The sequence below is a fragment of the Pristiophorus japonicus genome, chromosome 6 (assembly GCF_044704955.1).
Source record: "Pristiophorus japonicus isolate sPriJap1 chromosome 6, sPriJap1.hap1, whole genome shotgun sequence".
NCBI classification, from domain to species: Eukaryota; Metazoa; Chordata; class Chondrichthyes; family Pristiophoridae; genus Pristiophorus; species Pristiophorus japonicus.
The window spans coordinates 150,413,839-150,428,178 of record NC_091982.1 but is presented as its reverse complement, the minus strand read 5'-3'; the positions used below and the strand labels follow the sequence as shown (position 1 = coordinate 150,428,178).

The 14,340-nt window shown below is 51.7% G+C and overlaps 1 protein-coding gene across 3 annotated transcripts in view; it reads left to right on the top strand.

Annotated features, from left to right (window-relative positions):
• The window catches only part of LOC139265824 (glypican-1-like), a 378,382-nt gene that overhangs the window by 268,905 nt on the left and 95,137 nt on the right, over positions 1–14,340 (top strand). For all 3 annotated transcript variants that reach the window (XM_070883291.1, XM_070883290.1, XM_070883289.1), the window contains one exon: positions 13,089–13,480. In XM_070883291.1, coding sequence (XP_070739392.1) covers positions 13,089–13,480 — 392 coding nt within the window. The remainder of the gene's footprint in view (positions 1–13,088; positions 13,481–14,340) is intronic.

Sequence of the window (14,340 nt, the reverse complement as noted above, 5' to 3'; positions counted from 1 at the left end):
TGGGTCGCCTTCGTGAACCGCTGCAGCAGTTTGTAATGGGCAGTCGAAGGGTCGACCACCTCGGTGTGGAGCTGGAGTCACGTAGCACCTTACAGAACGGCTAAGGAGGGCAGGTTTCCTTCCCACAGGTGATTAGTGAACCAGTTGGACTAATCCGACAGCGTCATGGTCACTTTTACTGTTACTAGATTTTAAAAAAGAAATTGGAGGAGTGGGTGGGGGGAGTGTGGGTGGGATGGGGGGAGGAGGGGGTGGTGGTGTGGGGAGGAGGAGCGGGGGGATCGGGGAGGAGGAGCGGGGGTGGGGTGGAGTAGAGGAGTGGGGGGAGGAGCCGGGTGGGGGAGGAGGAGCGGGGGTGGGGGGAGGAGTGGGGGTGGGGTGGAGGAGTGGGGGTGGGGTGGAGTAGAGGGGTGGGGGGAGGAGCCGGGTGGGGGACGAGGAGCGGAGGTGGGGGAGGAGGAGCGGGGGTTGGGGGGAGGAGGAGGAGCGGGGGTTGGGGGGAGGAGCGGGGGTTGGGGGGAGAAGCGGGGGCGGTGGAGGGGAGGAGGAGGAGTGGGGGGGTGGAGGGGAGGAGGAGTAGGTGGGTGGAGTGGGGGTGGGGGGGAGGAGGAGCGGGGGGGGGGAGGAGCGGGGTGCGGGACGTGAGTCTTGGGGCGGGAGATATTTGAAAGCGAAGAGTTTAGAAGTGAGGGCGCTGGGGTTCGGGCCGCTGGCGGTGCTCGGAGAGGGCGGGGACGATGGATGGGGCATCGGACGATTGGTGCCTCTGGGTGGTTGAGGAAGGGATGCTGGGACACCGAGTGGATGGTCTGACTATTGGGTTTCCCATCGGGTGCTGACAATCTCATGAATAAGACTCCATTTGAAAGGACCAGTGTGGACTGCTCCTGCCAATTGGTTACGGCTCAGCTGATTGAAGGACTACGCTTGTTATGTTTGGAATTGCCTTGCTGCTTCAGTCTTGTGTGTTGCATATTGTACCCGAGAAACTAAACACGCACATCAGGGCCAAATATTGTCAGAGCTGTAACAAAACCTGACTCTCAAGCCAAGAAAATATCACAGCATCAGCTCTGACTGTCAGTATTGAAGAATTTTCAGTAACTCTTCCTCACTGTCTGTTAGTGTGCATCCCTCGCTGTGTATATCACAGAATCTGAGAAACTTGGAGCATACAAGGAGGCCATTCGGCCCATCATGCCTGTGCTGGCTCTGTGAAAGAGCAGGCGTGCTTATACCCACATTCTGCTTTTTGTCCGTAACCCTGTAAGTTCCTCATCCTTAAGTCCCTGTGCAACTCCATTTTACCATTATTGATGGAGTCAGCTCCACCTGCTTTTCAGGTGGAGCGTTCCAGATCCTGACAACTCTGAGTGAAAAACATTTCTCCTCATCTCCCCTCTCGATCTTTCTCGAATGATTTTCAATCTATGGCGTCTGGTTATTGACCCACTCACCACAGGGAATATTTTAATATCTGCCTCTTCCTCTCTCTTTTCACATTTCATACGTCCCTCCCTGCACCTATCAGCCTGGCCCCGTCTCTCACAGTCGTTCTCTCTTTCCTCAGCCTCTCACTGCGTCTGTATCTCTACTTCACTCACTGTCTTGCTTTCTTTCTGTCTCTGTCTTTCTCCTGCTCTCTGCCTGTATCTGTCTCTCGCACTGTTTCTCTCTCTGCCTGTATCTGTCTCCCTCATATTTTTCTCTCTCTCTGCCTGTATCTGTCTCTTTCATACTGTTTCTCTCTCTGCCTGTATTGTCTCTCTCATACTGTTTCTCTCTCTGCCTGTATCTGACTCTCTCATACTGTTTCTCTCTCTGCCTTGTCTGTTTCTCTCATACTCTCTCTCTGCCTATATCTGTTTCCCTCATACTGTTTCTCTCTCTCTGCCTGTATCTGTCCCTCTCATACTGTTTCTCTCTCTCTGCCTGTATCTGTCTCTCTCATACTGTTTCTCTCTCTCTGCCTGTATATGTCTCTCTCATACTGTTTCTCTCTCTCTGCCTGTATCTGTCTCTTTCATACTGTTTCTCTCTCTCTGCCTGTATATGTCTCTCTCATACTGTTTCTCTCTCTCTGCCTGTATCTGTCTCTCTCATACTGTTTCTCTCTCTCTGCCTGTATATGTCTCTCTCATACTGTTTCTCTCTCTGCCTGTATCTGTCTCTCTCATACTGTTTCTCTCTCTGCCTTGTCTGTTTCTCTCATACTGTCTCTCTCTGCCTGTATCTGTCTCTCTCATACTGTTTCTCTTTTTTTCTGTTTGCACCTGTCACTCTCACACCTATCTTTGCCACTCCCTTACCCTGCCTGTGTCCATCTGTCTCCCGTATTCCCTCCCAATGATTGTCTGTCTGTCATTCACACATATCTTTGTCACTGTCTTACTCTGCCTGTCTGTTTCTTTCACTATGCTGTTTGTGCGTGTGTGTCTGTGTCTCTCTTGTACTCTGTCTGTCTCTCTCCCACACTCTCTGTTACTCTCTATCCTTCGCTCTGTCTCTCTCCCACACTCTGTTACTCTCTATCCCTCACTCTGTGTCTCTCCCACACTCTCTGTTATTCTCTCCCTCACTCTGTCTCTCTCCCACACTCTCTGTTACTCTCTATCCCTCACTCTATCTCTCTCCCACACCTGAGGTCTGTACAACAGCTTCCAGCAGTGACTGAGGAGCGGATGAGGGGAACAAGCCAATAAACTAACAAGAAAAGGAAATCAAATATTTCCGACCGTCACTTGTTCCAAGCCAAACCCCCGCGACGAAGTGCCCCAGGTTTTGTGGAAAAACCCGGGATTATAACTGCGGCTGTCAATCCCGCAGATGATGGGAAACACTTCCTTAATGGTGCTCATTTCTGAGTCAGAAATCTCAGCTGTCAGGAAGCTCTGCAGGCCCTCACAGAGTGGCTGTGTGGTCTAATCCCCAGCAGATCCCTGGATCCTGCTTTCGATTTCTTTCTGTGAGTCACTGGCTGTGCTCGGGTCCTCCGACGAGGCCGTGGTTGGCCGGGCTGGGGATGTGCCTGTCTCCCATCTGTTCCTTCGACGTCAGCCGCTGCGCCGGGGAATGGTGGAGCGGGGGCGCTGAGCACAGCTGCCTGGCCTGGCGGAGAGCGAGGAACAGCTGGCAGGGTACTGTGGCGCTACAAGTCTGATTCCTCCACAGCTGGCCTGGCTGCTTAAACCACAGCCTCGAGTGCTGTAATTGAACCTGACCTGCTCCTGCAGGCAAGGAGCTAGGAGCGTCTCTTCACCCCCTGCCCCCCCCCACACAGCCCTCGCCCTCCCAAAAAATCATCCCATTCTTTGAGTCTCAAAACAAGGACTGCGAGGGGGGGGGGGGTTTTTTTACACAGCGAGTTGATGTGATCTGGACCACACGGCCTGAAAGGGTGGTGCAAGCAGATTCAGTGGTAACTTTTAGAAGGGAATTGGACAAATACAAATTGGATACCCCACACCCCTCACTGTACTCGCTTTCTCTTCCCCAACCACAGCATTCACAAACTGGCAAGTACCTCAAAACCAAACAATCCTACCGCGCCAACAGTTCTCTCTAATTTTTCCTCACTCAGTTAAATGAACTGCAAAATATAATTTCATGAGATAGACATCTGAAGGAAGGAAGAGCATTCTCATGCACACATTCACCACTGCATTTTCAAAAGCAGCCATTTTATGCTGGAAATAATTACAAAACAGCTGGGGTCAGTCAGTTGGCACAGTACAAGTGGGTGCCCCTGCCAGTATTGGCACATATCGGATGTGTGCTAGGGGCGGGGGGAGGGGGGGGCGCGACGGGGGTGAGCAACATGTGACCGTTGCCAAGCTGCTTGAGCGTGAAGCCAGCAACACAGGCTTAGAAAAGTGGATCATGTTTGAACACAACATCCTTTCCCAGACATTTATCTCTCGGGAGCGTTGCAGGCCCTGCTGCCAGTCTGGGGCACTCGGTGGGCCCCACTGGTGCTGCTGAACCACACTGAACACCAGACACATGCCTGTGCCCCGCTCACTCCGGGTAGAGGGACAAGAATGAGAGAGGTACGGGAAGCTGCTCTCCTTTCCGTCCCGCTTCCTCTCCCTCCCACACTCTCCCTCTCCCTGTCCCTCTCTCACTATTGCCCTTGATCTCCCTCTCTCGCTCTCCCTCTCACTCTCCCTCTCACTCGCCCTCGATCTCCCTCTTTCGCTCTCCCTCTCACTCTCCCTCTCTCTCTCCCTCTCCCTGTCCCTCTCTCACTATTGCCCTCAATCTCCCTCTCTTGCTCTCCTTCTCACTCTCCCTGTCCCTGTCCCTCTCTCCCTCTCCCTGTCCCTCTCTCCCTCTCCCTCTTGATCTCCCTCTCCCACTCTCACGCTCCATCTTTCTCTTGCTTTAAATCTCCCTCTCTCACTCTCCCACTTCCTCTCGATCTCCCTCTTCCTCGCGATCTCCCTCTCGCTCGCTCTCTCCCCCTATCTCCCTCTCCCCCTATCTCCCTCTCCCCCGATCTCCCTCTCCCCCGATCTCCCTCTCCCCCGATCTCCCTCTCCCCCGATCTCCCTCTCCCCCGATCTCCCTCTCCCCCGATCTCCCTCTCCCCCGATCTCCCTCTCCCCCATCTCCCTCTCCCCCTATCTCCCTCTCCCTTTATCTCCCTCTCCCTCTTTCACTGTCCCTCTCCCTCTTTCACTGTCCCTCTCCCTCTCTCTGTCCCTCTCTCTCCCTCTCTCATTCTCTCTCACACTCCCTCTCACTCTCTTGCTCTCTCGCTCTCTCTCTCTCTCTCCCTTTCTCTCTCCCTCTCTATCTCTCACTCTCCCTCTCTTACTGTCCCTCTCCCCCCCTCTCTCTCCCTCTCTTGCTCTCTCGCTCTCTCTTTCCCTTTCTCTCTCTCTCTTGCTCTCCCTCTCTCTCACTCTCACTCTCACTCACTCACTCACTCTCACTCTCTCACTCTCCTTCTCTCTCTTGCTCTCCCTCTCTCTCGATCTCCCTCTCTCTCTCCCGATCTCGATCTCGCTCTCCCTCTCCCTCTCCCTCTCCCTCTCCCTCTCCCTCTCTCATTCTCATTCCCCTCGATCTTTCTGTCCCTCTCTCGCTCTGGCCCGCTGGAGTTAGCCGGTCTGATAGAATTGGACCCATTCCTTCCCCTTTGTGCTGAGACGCTGGGGCTGGGCAGCTGGTTGAGCCCATTCCTGCTGGCATTGTGCACATTTGTCAGACTAGCCCGCTGGTTTTAACTGGAATCTGATACCTAATTGCATGGATAATATTAACCCCCTCAGTGCTGGGCCAGTGCGGCAAACGCACCATCTCACTGTAATCATTGATGAACAATCAGAATCAGTGTAATAGCTGTAACAAAGCTTATTTATTCATCCTACTGCAAGTATAGGTGTTGACTTTGTAGCAATAGTCGCGGCACTACCAGCGTTCCTTATCAGTGCCCGCCAAGGTACAAATTTAAGCTCAGAGTTCAACAAGATTAGTGCTGGCAGTGTTTGAGGGGTGTGAACACAAGGGTGGAGCCTTCTTGGGTCGTGTGCTGTTGAAATCTGTCACGCTGGCTGTCTGTCCTTCGCTGAGCTTCCAGAGAGCGGGTTTGAGGCTCGCAGTATTACTCTCGAGATCTCTCCAGCTCTGAGTCATGGATCGTGTCTGTCAACTGTGGCTGAAATGAACCCGTGTATCACGTCTCGTATCTCTGCCCGTTGACATGTTGGTTGGCCTCTCTGCCCGCTGACATGCAGCAGTTCAATCTCTGTTGCACATGTATTTCATCTTTTAAACATCTAACGTAGAGGGTGCACTTCCTGTAAGTGTCACACTTTTTGTAACACCTTCCTGTCATGCCTGTTTCAGACTTATTACTTCTGTCACGCCCATCTGTCACGAGGTGTCCAAGGTGGGCGGTGCAGTTGCATGTTTAACCTCTGAGTCCTCCCAGTTCCTTCGCTAAGGTAGGTGGCGCTGTGGTGCTCTGCCCGGAGTATTGGCCCCTTGCGTCCAACCCACACTTTGCAACCTGCCCCCGAGCCCCGTCCTCGAGGTTACGAAGCCCCAACAGCAACAAGAGCCGTGGGATGGATTTCTCACGGCGCGTGAACAAGGTCTCCAGTTGTGCAAATGCCGCGTCAGAGAATGGCAGCCCTGTCCTGCAGTGTGTCTCTTATTAAATGACAGAGCAGACTTGAGGGGCCGTATGGCCTACTCCTGCTCCCATTTCTTATGTTCTTATGAAAGGATACTCAGCAAAGCATTGGCCCTCAAAAGCCCTCGAGAAAGATTATGAGCATTTGGAGTGTCCTCGAGCCTGCAGATCAAGAGCTCAGCATCCTTACAAATTGAATTAAACCCAGTGCAGCAGCTTTTATCAGTATGTAATGAGGTAGCGTTATCTTTTATAACTGCAATCTTCTGCTCCTTGATTAAATGCGTGTCAAAATGCGGCAAACTTTTAACGGGAGCGTGGTAAAATTGGGCAAGAAGCAAGACAATTCATTTTCTTTTCAGCCAGCTTGACATGTTAAGGTCAGGGTGACACACTGTCCGCTGTAAGGGTGCAATGGGATTCTTTCCATTGATTTCTTCAGCAATTGATTAAATGCTTGCATGTTCCGAGAAAACCCTTTGCTTTATTCCACCAGCGGAGTACCCTGGCCAAGTGGCTATCCTTCAGGCGTGGGCTTGACAATGATCGAGCAGAATTAGCCGAGTGGTTCGTGGAGAAAAACCACCCGGGCAGATTTTATGGGCCGAATGGCCTGTTCCTTGTGCTAGAATATTCCACGATTCTCTTGAGGGCTTTAGAAGCAAAACCTCACAGTCTCCCCAGTTAACATCCACACACACACACTCACACGCCACACACACACGTGCACATCCACACACTCACACACACACACATACACACACCCTACACACTCACACACTCACACACTATACACATACCACACACCCCACGCACACACCACACACACACACCACACACACACCCCCCGCCCCCCACGCACACACCACACACACACCCCCCGCCCCCACGCACACACCACACACACGCCTCCCGCCCCTCACGCACACACCACACACACCCCCACCTCTCACACCACACCCCCCCACCCCCCACGCACACACCACACACACACCACACACCACAACCCCCCCCACACACAAACCACCCCCCCACATACACACCACACACACACCACGCCTCCCAGACACACACACCACACCCCCACACACACCACACCCCCACACACACCACACACACACTCACCAAACACACACACACACTCACACACACCACCCCTCCCCCCACACGCACACCACACACACACACACACACACACACACACACCCTACACATCCACACACAAACCCACATACCAACACACACACCACACACCCCCCCCACACCTCATACACACACCACCCACACACCACACACACACCACAACCCCCTCCCACACACACACACACCACCCCCCCACATACACACCACACACACACACACACCACACTCCCCCAGACACACACACACCACACTCCCACACACACCACACACACACTTACCAAACACACACACACACACACACACACACCACACACCTCCCCCCCCCACACACACACCACACAACACACACACACATTCACACACAAACCCACATACCACACACAAACACCACACCTCCCACCCCTCATACACACACCACACACACACCACACACCTCCCACCCCTCATGCACACACCACACACACACACGCCCCCCCACCATACACACACCACCCCCCATACATACACCACACACAAACCACACATCACACACACTCACACACCCCACACACACACACACCACACACACCGCAACACATACCACACCACACACACATACTAACCACACACACACACACACCTCACACAATACACACACCACAGACACACACCACACACACACACTCACCACACACAGGCACACACACACACATGCACCCCTCAACACACCGCGCGCACACACACACACACACACACACGCACACACCCACACACACACACACCACACACCCCCACACAGACGCACCACACAGGCACACACCACACACATACTACACACACCACACACAACATACACACCACACACACACACTCACCACACAGAGACACACACACACATGCACCCCCCCACACAAACCACACACATACCCACACACACCCACACACACTACTCCCCCCCCACACACACACACACACACACCACACCCCCTCCTACACATACACACACACACACCTTACACACCCTCCCACAACCCCCCCCAACACCCCCCCACACACACACCCCCACCGCACACGCGCACACACCCACTCACCATACACACTCCCTACACACACAACACACACACCCCACACACACACACACACACACAAACGCCTGAGTCATTGGAAAGCCGGTTCCTTTAGAATTCTTACCACTGAACCCAATGAACAATGGAAGAGGACGTATTGGCAAATTAAATTACAAGCATGGTTTACAAGGCATCTGCAGCATCTCTGAGTTGTAGTTGTGCCTCATCCTAATCCTCTGGTAATCCACATTAGGTTGAACTGACCATCGATGTCTCTTCCTCTATCTGTTTCTTTCCTAGGATGTTGAAATTGTGGAACTCCTCGCCCCCCCCTCAGTCTTTCCTTCCTGCTACAATATAAGGGGCTGGATTTTAAGCTTTTCTGTTTTCGGGGTGAAAACGGAGGCAGGGCGGGAAAATTACCGGCCGGGAGTAGTTTGTGTTTGGTAAGGAAGTTTGGGCATCTGGGCCCTGTGTCAGGGGGTGCAACGCGAAGGGAGGCGTTGTACAACTTTTTGAGGCGCAAGGATGGGAAACTCGTGAACTGAAGAGCCGGGCCGTGTGCGCTCCGAGAGAGGCCGGGGGGGCGGGGGGGGGGGGGAACACTGTAAAAACATTCCCAAAACATTGCCCACCCACCACAACACAAATCATTAAATAATTTAATGAACACTCGCACTTACCTGCGGAGTAGTTTACCGTTCTCGGCACCGCCGGCAATGCTGGACCACTCTGATTTCCCAGGCGCTCATTGCGGGCGCACTGCTGGGCGGACGGGTTGGGCAAGAGCTCAAACTCGCGCCGATGTTGCAACCAGAGCCGTGCACACCCAGCGCAGCTCTTCCCGGTGGTCCTGCTCAGTGCCGCTGCAAAACCGACCGGAGGATCGCGACGGGGTGCAGGAGATCTCACCGCCGCTTTTCACACCGCTCCGGGGCGAAACCCCGAGCGCAAAGGGCCCGGAATCAAACCCAAGGAATTTCAAACTTCGAACTTAGTGCCATCTCATCACGACTTACCTAATTTTCTCTCCTACAACTAGTTGGACTACGGATCTTAGTCCCGTCACCCAGGTTTCCCAGCATTAAAAATACCAGCCTAAGTCCCTCAATTCTAATCGAACAACACTGCCATCCAAACACATCAATTTCAAAATCCCTTTCATCATCTGTATCTCCCACCATCACATGACCTCCTCCACCCTTATGCCTTGTCCGCAGCCCTTTGTCCCTCTCAGTCTATAGTCTCCTGTGCTTCAACCTCCACCCACTGTTCCAACATGGAAGCTGGCGTTTTCAGCCCTACTCTCTGGAACTCTCTCCCTAAACCCCTCTACCTCACTCAATCTCCCTCAGCCCTTGAAACTACCTTGGAAACTAACTTGCAACGGAAAGATTTGCAGGGCTACAGCGAAAGAGCAGGAAAGTGGGCCTAATTGAAAAGCTTTCAAATGTGGTCTCCTCTACATTGGGGAGACCAAGCGTAAATCTGGTGAGCGCTTTGCGGAACACCTCCATTCAGTCTGTAAATGTGATCCTGAGCTTCCGGTCACCTGTCACTTTAAATCTCCGCTCCACTCCCACTCTGATCTCTCTGTCCTCAGACTCCTCCACTGTTCCAATAAAGCTCGAAGAACAGCACCTCATCTTTCGTTTAGGAACCTTACAGTCTTCTGGACTCAACATCGAGTTAAACAATTTCAGAGCATAAATTCTGGCCAAATTTGGCTCCCTTTCCCTCCCCCCCCCCCCATTTTATGTTTTTCCCCCTTTTTTCTTCTCTTTTGGTTCTCTTTGTCTATAATGGCAGCTGGTCATTACTACGCCATTCACACCCTATCCAGATTAGCCTTTTTCTAACCTCTATCATTAGCATTTCAATTCGGCCCATCATCCCTTTTGTCTCTCTAATCTCTCCTACCTTCCACCCTATCACCGACCTTCCCTTTTGTTCTTTCTTCCCCTCCCCCTTTCATTGCTTAAGAATGTGTTCTTTTCGAACGTCCGGCAGTTCTGATGAAGGGTCGTTGACCTGAAATTTTAACTCTGTTTTTCTCTCCATGGACGCTGCTTGACCCGCTGAGATTTCCAGCATTCTCTATTTTTATGATAGCTCTTTCAAGGAGCTGGCACAAGGCACGATGGGCCGAATGGCCTTCCTTCTATTCTATGATTCTTTCTATGATTCTCCCCCATTTACAACAGCAACCTTTAATGTAGTGAAACGCAGCAAGGCATTTCACAGGAGAAATTATCAACATAATTTCACACCACGCCACATAAGGAGATGTTAAAGCAGATGACGAAACACTTGGTCAAAAAGGTAGGCTTCAAGGAGTGTCTTGAAAGAGGAGAGAGTCCATCATTACTGTTCTGCAAAGTGCCTTGGGCATTTATTTCACATTAAAGGCACTATATAAATGCAAATGTGCTGTTGCTGTTGTCAGTCGTTGCACCTGGTTTGCAAACACTGTAAAGATGTCGGCAAGCGTGGGCTGACTTCAGCACAATCCCAGTGCAACGCTGCTCCGTTTGGCTTCAGTTTGAACCAGCAGATGCTTGGCCACAACATAGAGTTTATCTCACGAGTATTTGTAATCATCCCTCTTGGCTGATCTGCCCAGCATCTGTAGGACACTGCTCTGGACGTGCAAGGATACGATCTCGGTGGACATGTGTTCCAGGAATGGACACATGTCCAGCTGCTGAACACAACAGTTGGGGCAAAGCTTCCTTTAAGGCTTTTATTTTTAGGTTGATGGATCAGATCATATTAGCAGGCTACCAAAATATATGGAATAGTTGGGACTCCAGTTTTTCTTCCGATAAAATTATAGCAAGTGTTGATTCACGACATTATTGTAAAAACCTGCTGAATAATTCTCTTCTTCGCACAGGGTTTTATGACCTTTGAATGTAATCTCACCAAACAACTCACTCAAGTGGTAATTTTTTGTGTCTGGGCCCAAATAGTGAAAGAAAAACTTGCATTTATATAGTGCCTTTCACGACCACCGCACGTCTCAAAGCGCTTTACAGCCAATGAAGTACTTTTTGGAGTGTAGTCACTGCTGTAATGAAGGAAACGCAGCAGCCAATTTGCGCACAGCAAGCTCCCACAAACAGCAATATGATAATGACCCGGTAATCTGGTTTTTTTGTTATGTTGATTGAGAGATAAATATTTTCCAGGACACCAGGGATAACTCCCCTGCTCTTCTTCGAAATAGTGCCATGAGATCTTTTACATCCACCCGAGAGAGCAGACGGGGCCTCGGTTTAACGTGTAATCTAAAAGATGGCACCTCTGACAGTGCAGCACTCCCTCAGCACCGCACTGGAGTGTCAGCCTAGATTTATGTGCTCAAGTCCCTGGAGTGGGACTTGAACCCACAACCTTCAGACTCTGAGGTGAGGGTGCTACCCACTGAGCCACAGATGAGCGAGGCCCGGATTTGAACTGCGGGCCTATTTTGGGGTGGGTTGGTCTAGCAGTGCGTGAGTTCGGCCTGTGGTATCTCAACTCTTGGGCTTCATTTAAATCCCGCCAGTGGATGGAATTGGCTGCTGGGCTGTTCTGTGGTGTTCCCCGCGATCGAGGGGGGTGCAGGAGATTGGGCGAGATCACGGCAGGGGAGGCTGAGCTTTTCTTGGGTACTGGAGGAGCAATCCTGGTCGTCCTGGCCCCACAAGGAAAGTAAAACCCCCAAAAATGGGCAAACTTAACCTTTCAGGGCCCGATCCTCTTTGCCACGGGGTTGAGCCTGGTGGGGAAACTCACCACCGCAACCCGTGCAGGTCGGCAAGTTCAAATTGCAGTCAGGTCCCACTGATATCATTGGGAGGTGATATGCATATGTTATAAAGGATCACCCCCTCCCCTCCCCCCCCCCCAGCCCTTGGCTTTGGGCAGGAGGCCTTGTGAAAATCCGAGCCTGTCAGTGCCTGGGCAGTTCAAGCGATTTGCACTGCCTGCCCACCCACTTTTTGCCGGGATGACAGGGTTAAAATCGGCACTTGAGACGCAGCAGGCTGTTCCACCATGGAGGGCATCAGAGAGAGGTTGCATGCTGTTCTCACCTGCATATCATCCAGTGTGTGGGGGGGGGGGGCGGGTGTGCACTGGGTAATGATGATTATTTGGCAGAAGCGACCCTGAGAACACTTGCAGTACCTATGGCAGTGGCTCAGCACAGATCAGCAATCAAACTTGGGATCTCCTCCTTTGCATGGCAGCGCCAAGCGTTGAGCCACTGAGTTCTCGGGGCGAACTGTGGGACAATTTTTATTCCGGTATTTCAGCCGGCGAGGGCAATAGTGTTTAACACGTTGTCGTTCCGTCAACGGAGAAGGAGGGAAGACCACGGAAGGTAAGGAAGGTGAGGTCCAGGGAAAGAATGGACAGAGATGTCCCGATAAATCTTGGTGTCAACGTTGGGAGGGGGAGACACACATGGGGCAGTGCATGTGGAGCTTGAATGGTACAAGAGGAAGGTATGGAGGAACACTGAACATAACCAACAGTTTGCTATAGATAGGGATGGAAGAGGCATCACCGACACACATTTCCTTGTACCTTGTCTAAGAGTGTGAGAGAAGTGTTAGACTCTTCCTGATAGTGCGGGGAGGGGGTGGTGGGGGGGCGGGGCAGGGGGCCGGGGAATGGAGTAGGATTCAAGTCTTGGATGGACCTGGGGTTTAATGTGTCTCAGGTATCCTGGCTACCATATCCTGACCGTTGGGTTTTCTCACCCGCAGGCTATTTCCAGGAGCTACTGGACCAGTCGGAAAAAAACCTTCACAAGAAGTTCACGCACATGTACGGGCTCCTTTACTTTGAGAATAGCAAGATCTTCAAGGACCTGTTCAGCGAGCTCCGCCGTTACTACAACGGTGCCAACATCAACCTGGAGGAGGTGCTGAATGAGTTCTGGTCGAGGCTGATGGAGCGCCAATTCAAACATCAGAACCCACATTACCAGATCAGCGACGACTACCTGGAGTGTATGGTTAAGCACACAGAGCAGCTGAGACCCTTTGGTGAGGTGCCTCGCTTCTTCAAGATAAGGCTAACTCGGGTGTTAATCGCAGCTCGCTCCTTCGTGCGGGGTCTCAACACCGGCACGGACGTGGTGAAGAAAGTCTCTCAGGTAGGTGCAATGGTCCTTCCTTAACTTTAATCCCCACTTTTCTCCCTTCAAGCAGAGATATCCTTCTGGGGTCACAAGAACTGTCGCAAAGGTCAGCAGAGAAAAGGAAGACTTGCATTTATATAGTGCCTTTCACAACCTCAGGGCATCCCAATGCGCTTTACACCCAATGAAGTACTTTTTTAGCGTAGTCACTGTTGTAACGTAGGAACCGCGGCAGCCAATTTGCGCACAGCAAGCTCCCACACAAGCAATGTGATAATGACCAGGTCATCTATTTTTGATATTGTTAGTTGAGGGATAACTATTGGCCAGGACACCGTGGAGAAATCCCCAGTTTTTCTTAGAAATAGTGTCATGGGATCTTATACGTCTACCTGAGAGGGCAGCTCTGACAGTGTGGCACTCCCTCAGCATTGGAATGTCAGCCTAGATTATGCGCTCAAGTTTTTGGAGTGGGACTGGAACCCACACCTTCTGACTCAGAGACGAGTGTGCTACCCACTGAGCCAAGGCATTGAAGGGGAAAACAGCACTTTATACAAATGATTTAAAAATCCCAGGCGCTCAGTGGTAACACTGGTTGGTAATCCAAAGCAGTACCTGGACTCGAGGCTGAGACGTTAGCAGAATATTACTTAGTAGCAACTATACGAAGGAATTACAGTGCTTGTTTGGTTTGGAAGTTTTAACTTTCAATGCGGAACACAGGTGTGTTGAAATGAAGGAGCGTTTGCCGATAGATTCCACACGGCTTCTGTTCGAAGCAAGTGTTCGAGATTGAGACTCGCAATGCTGACAGCTGAGGGTGGAGAGGGTAGCAGCTGTGGCCGGTCAGCCTCCGCCACGATAGTGACAGA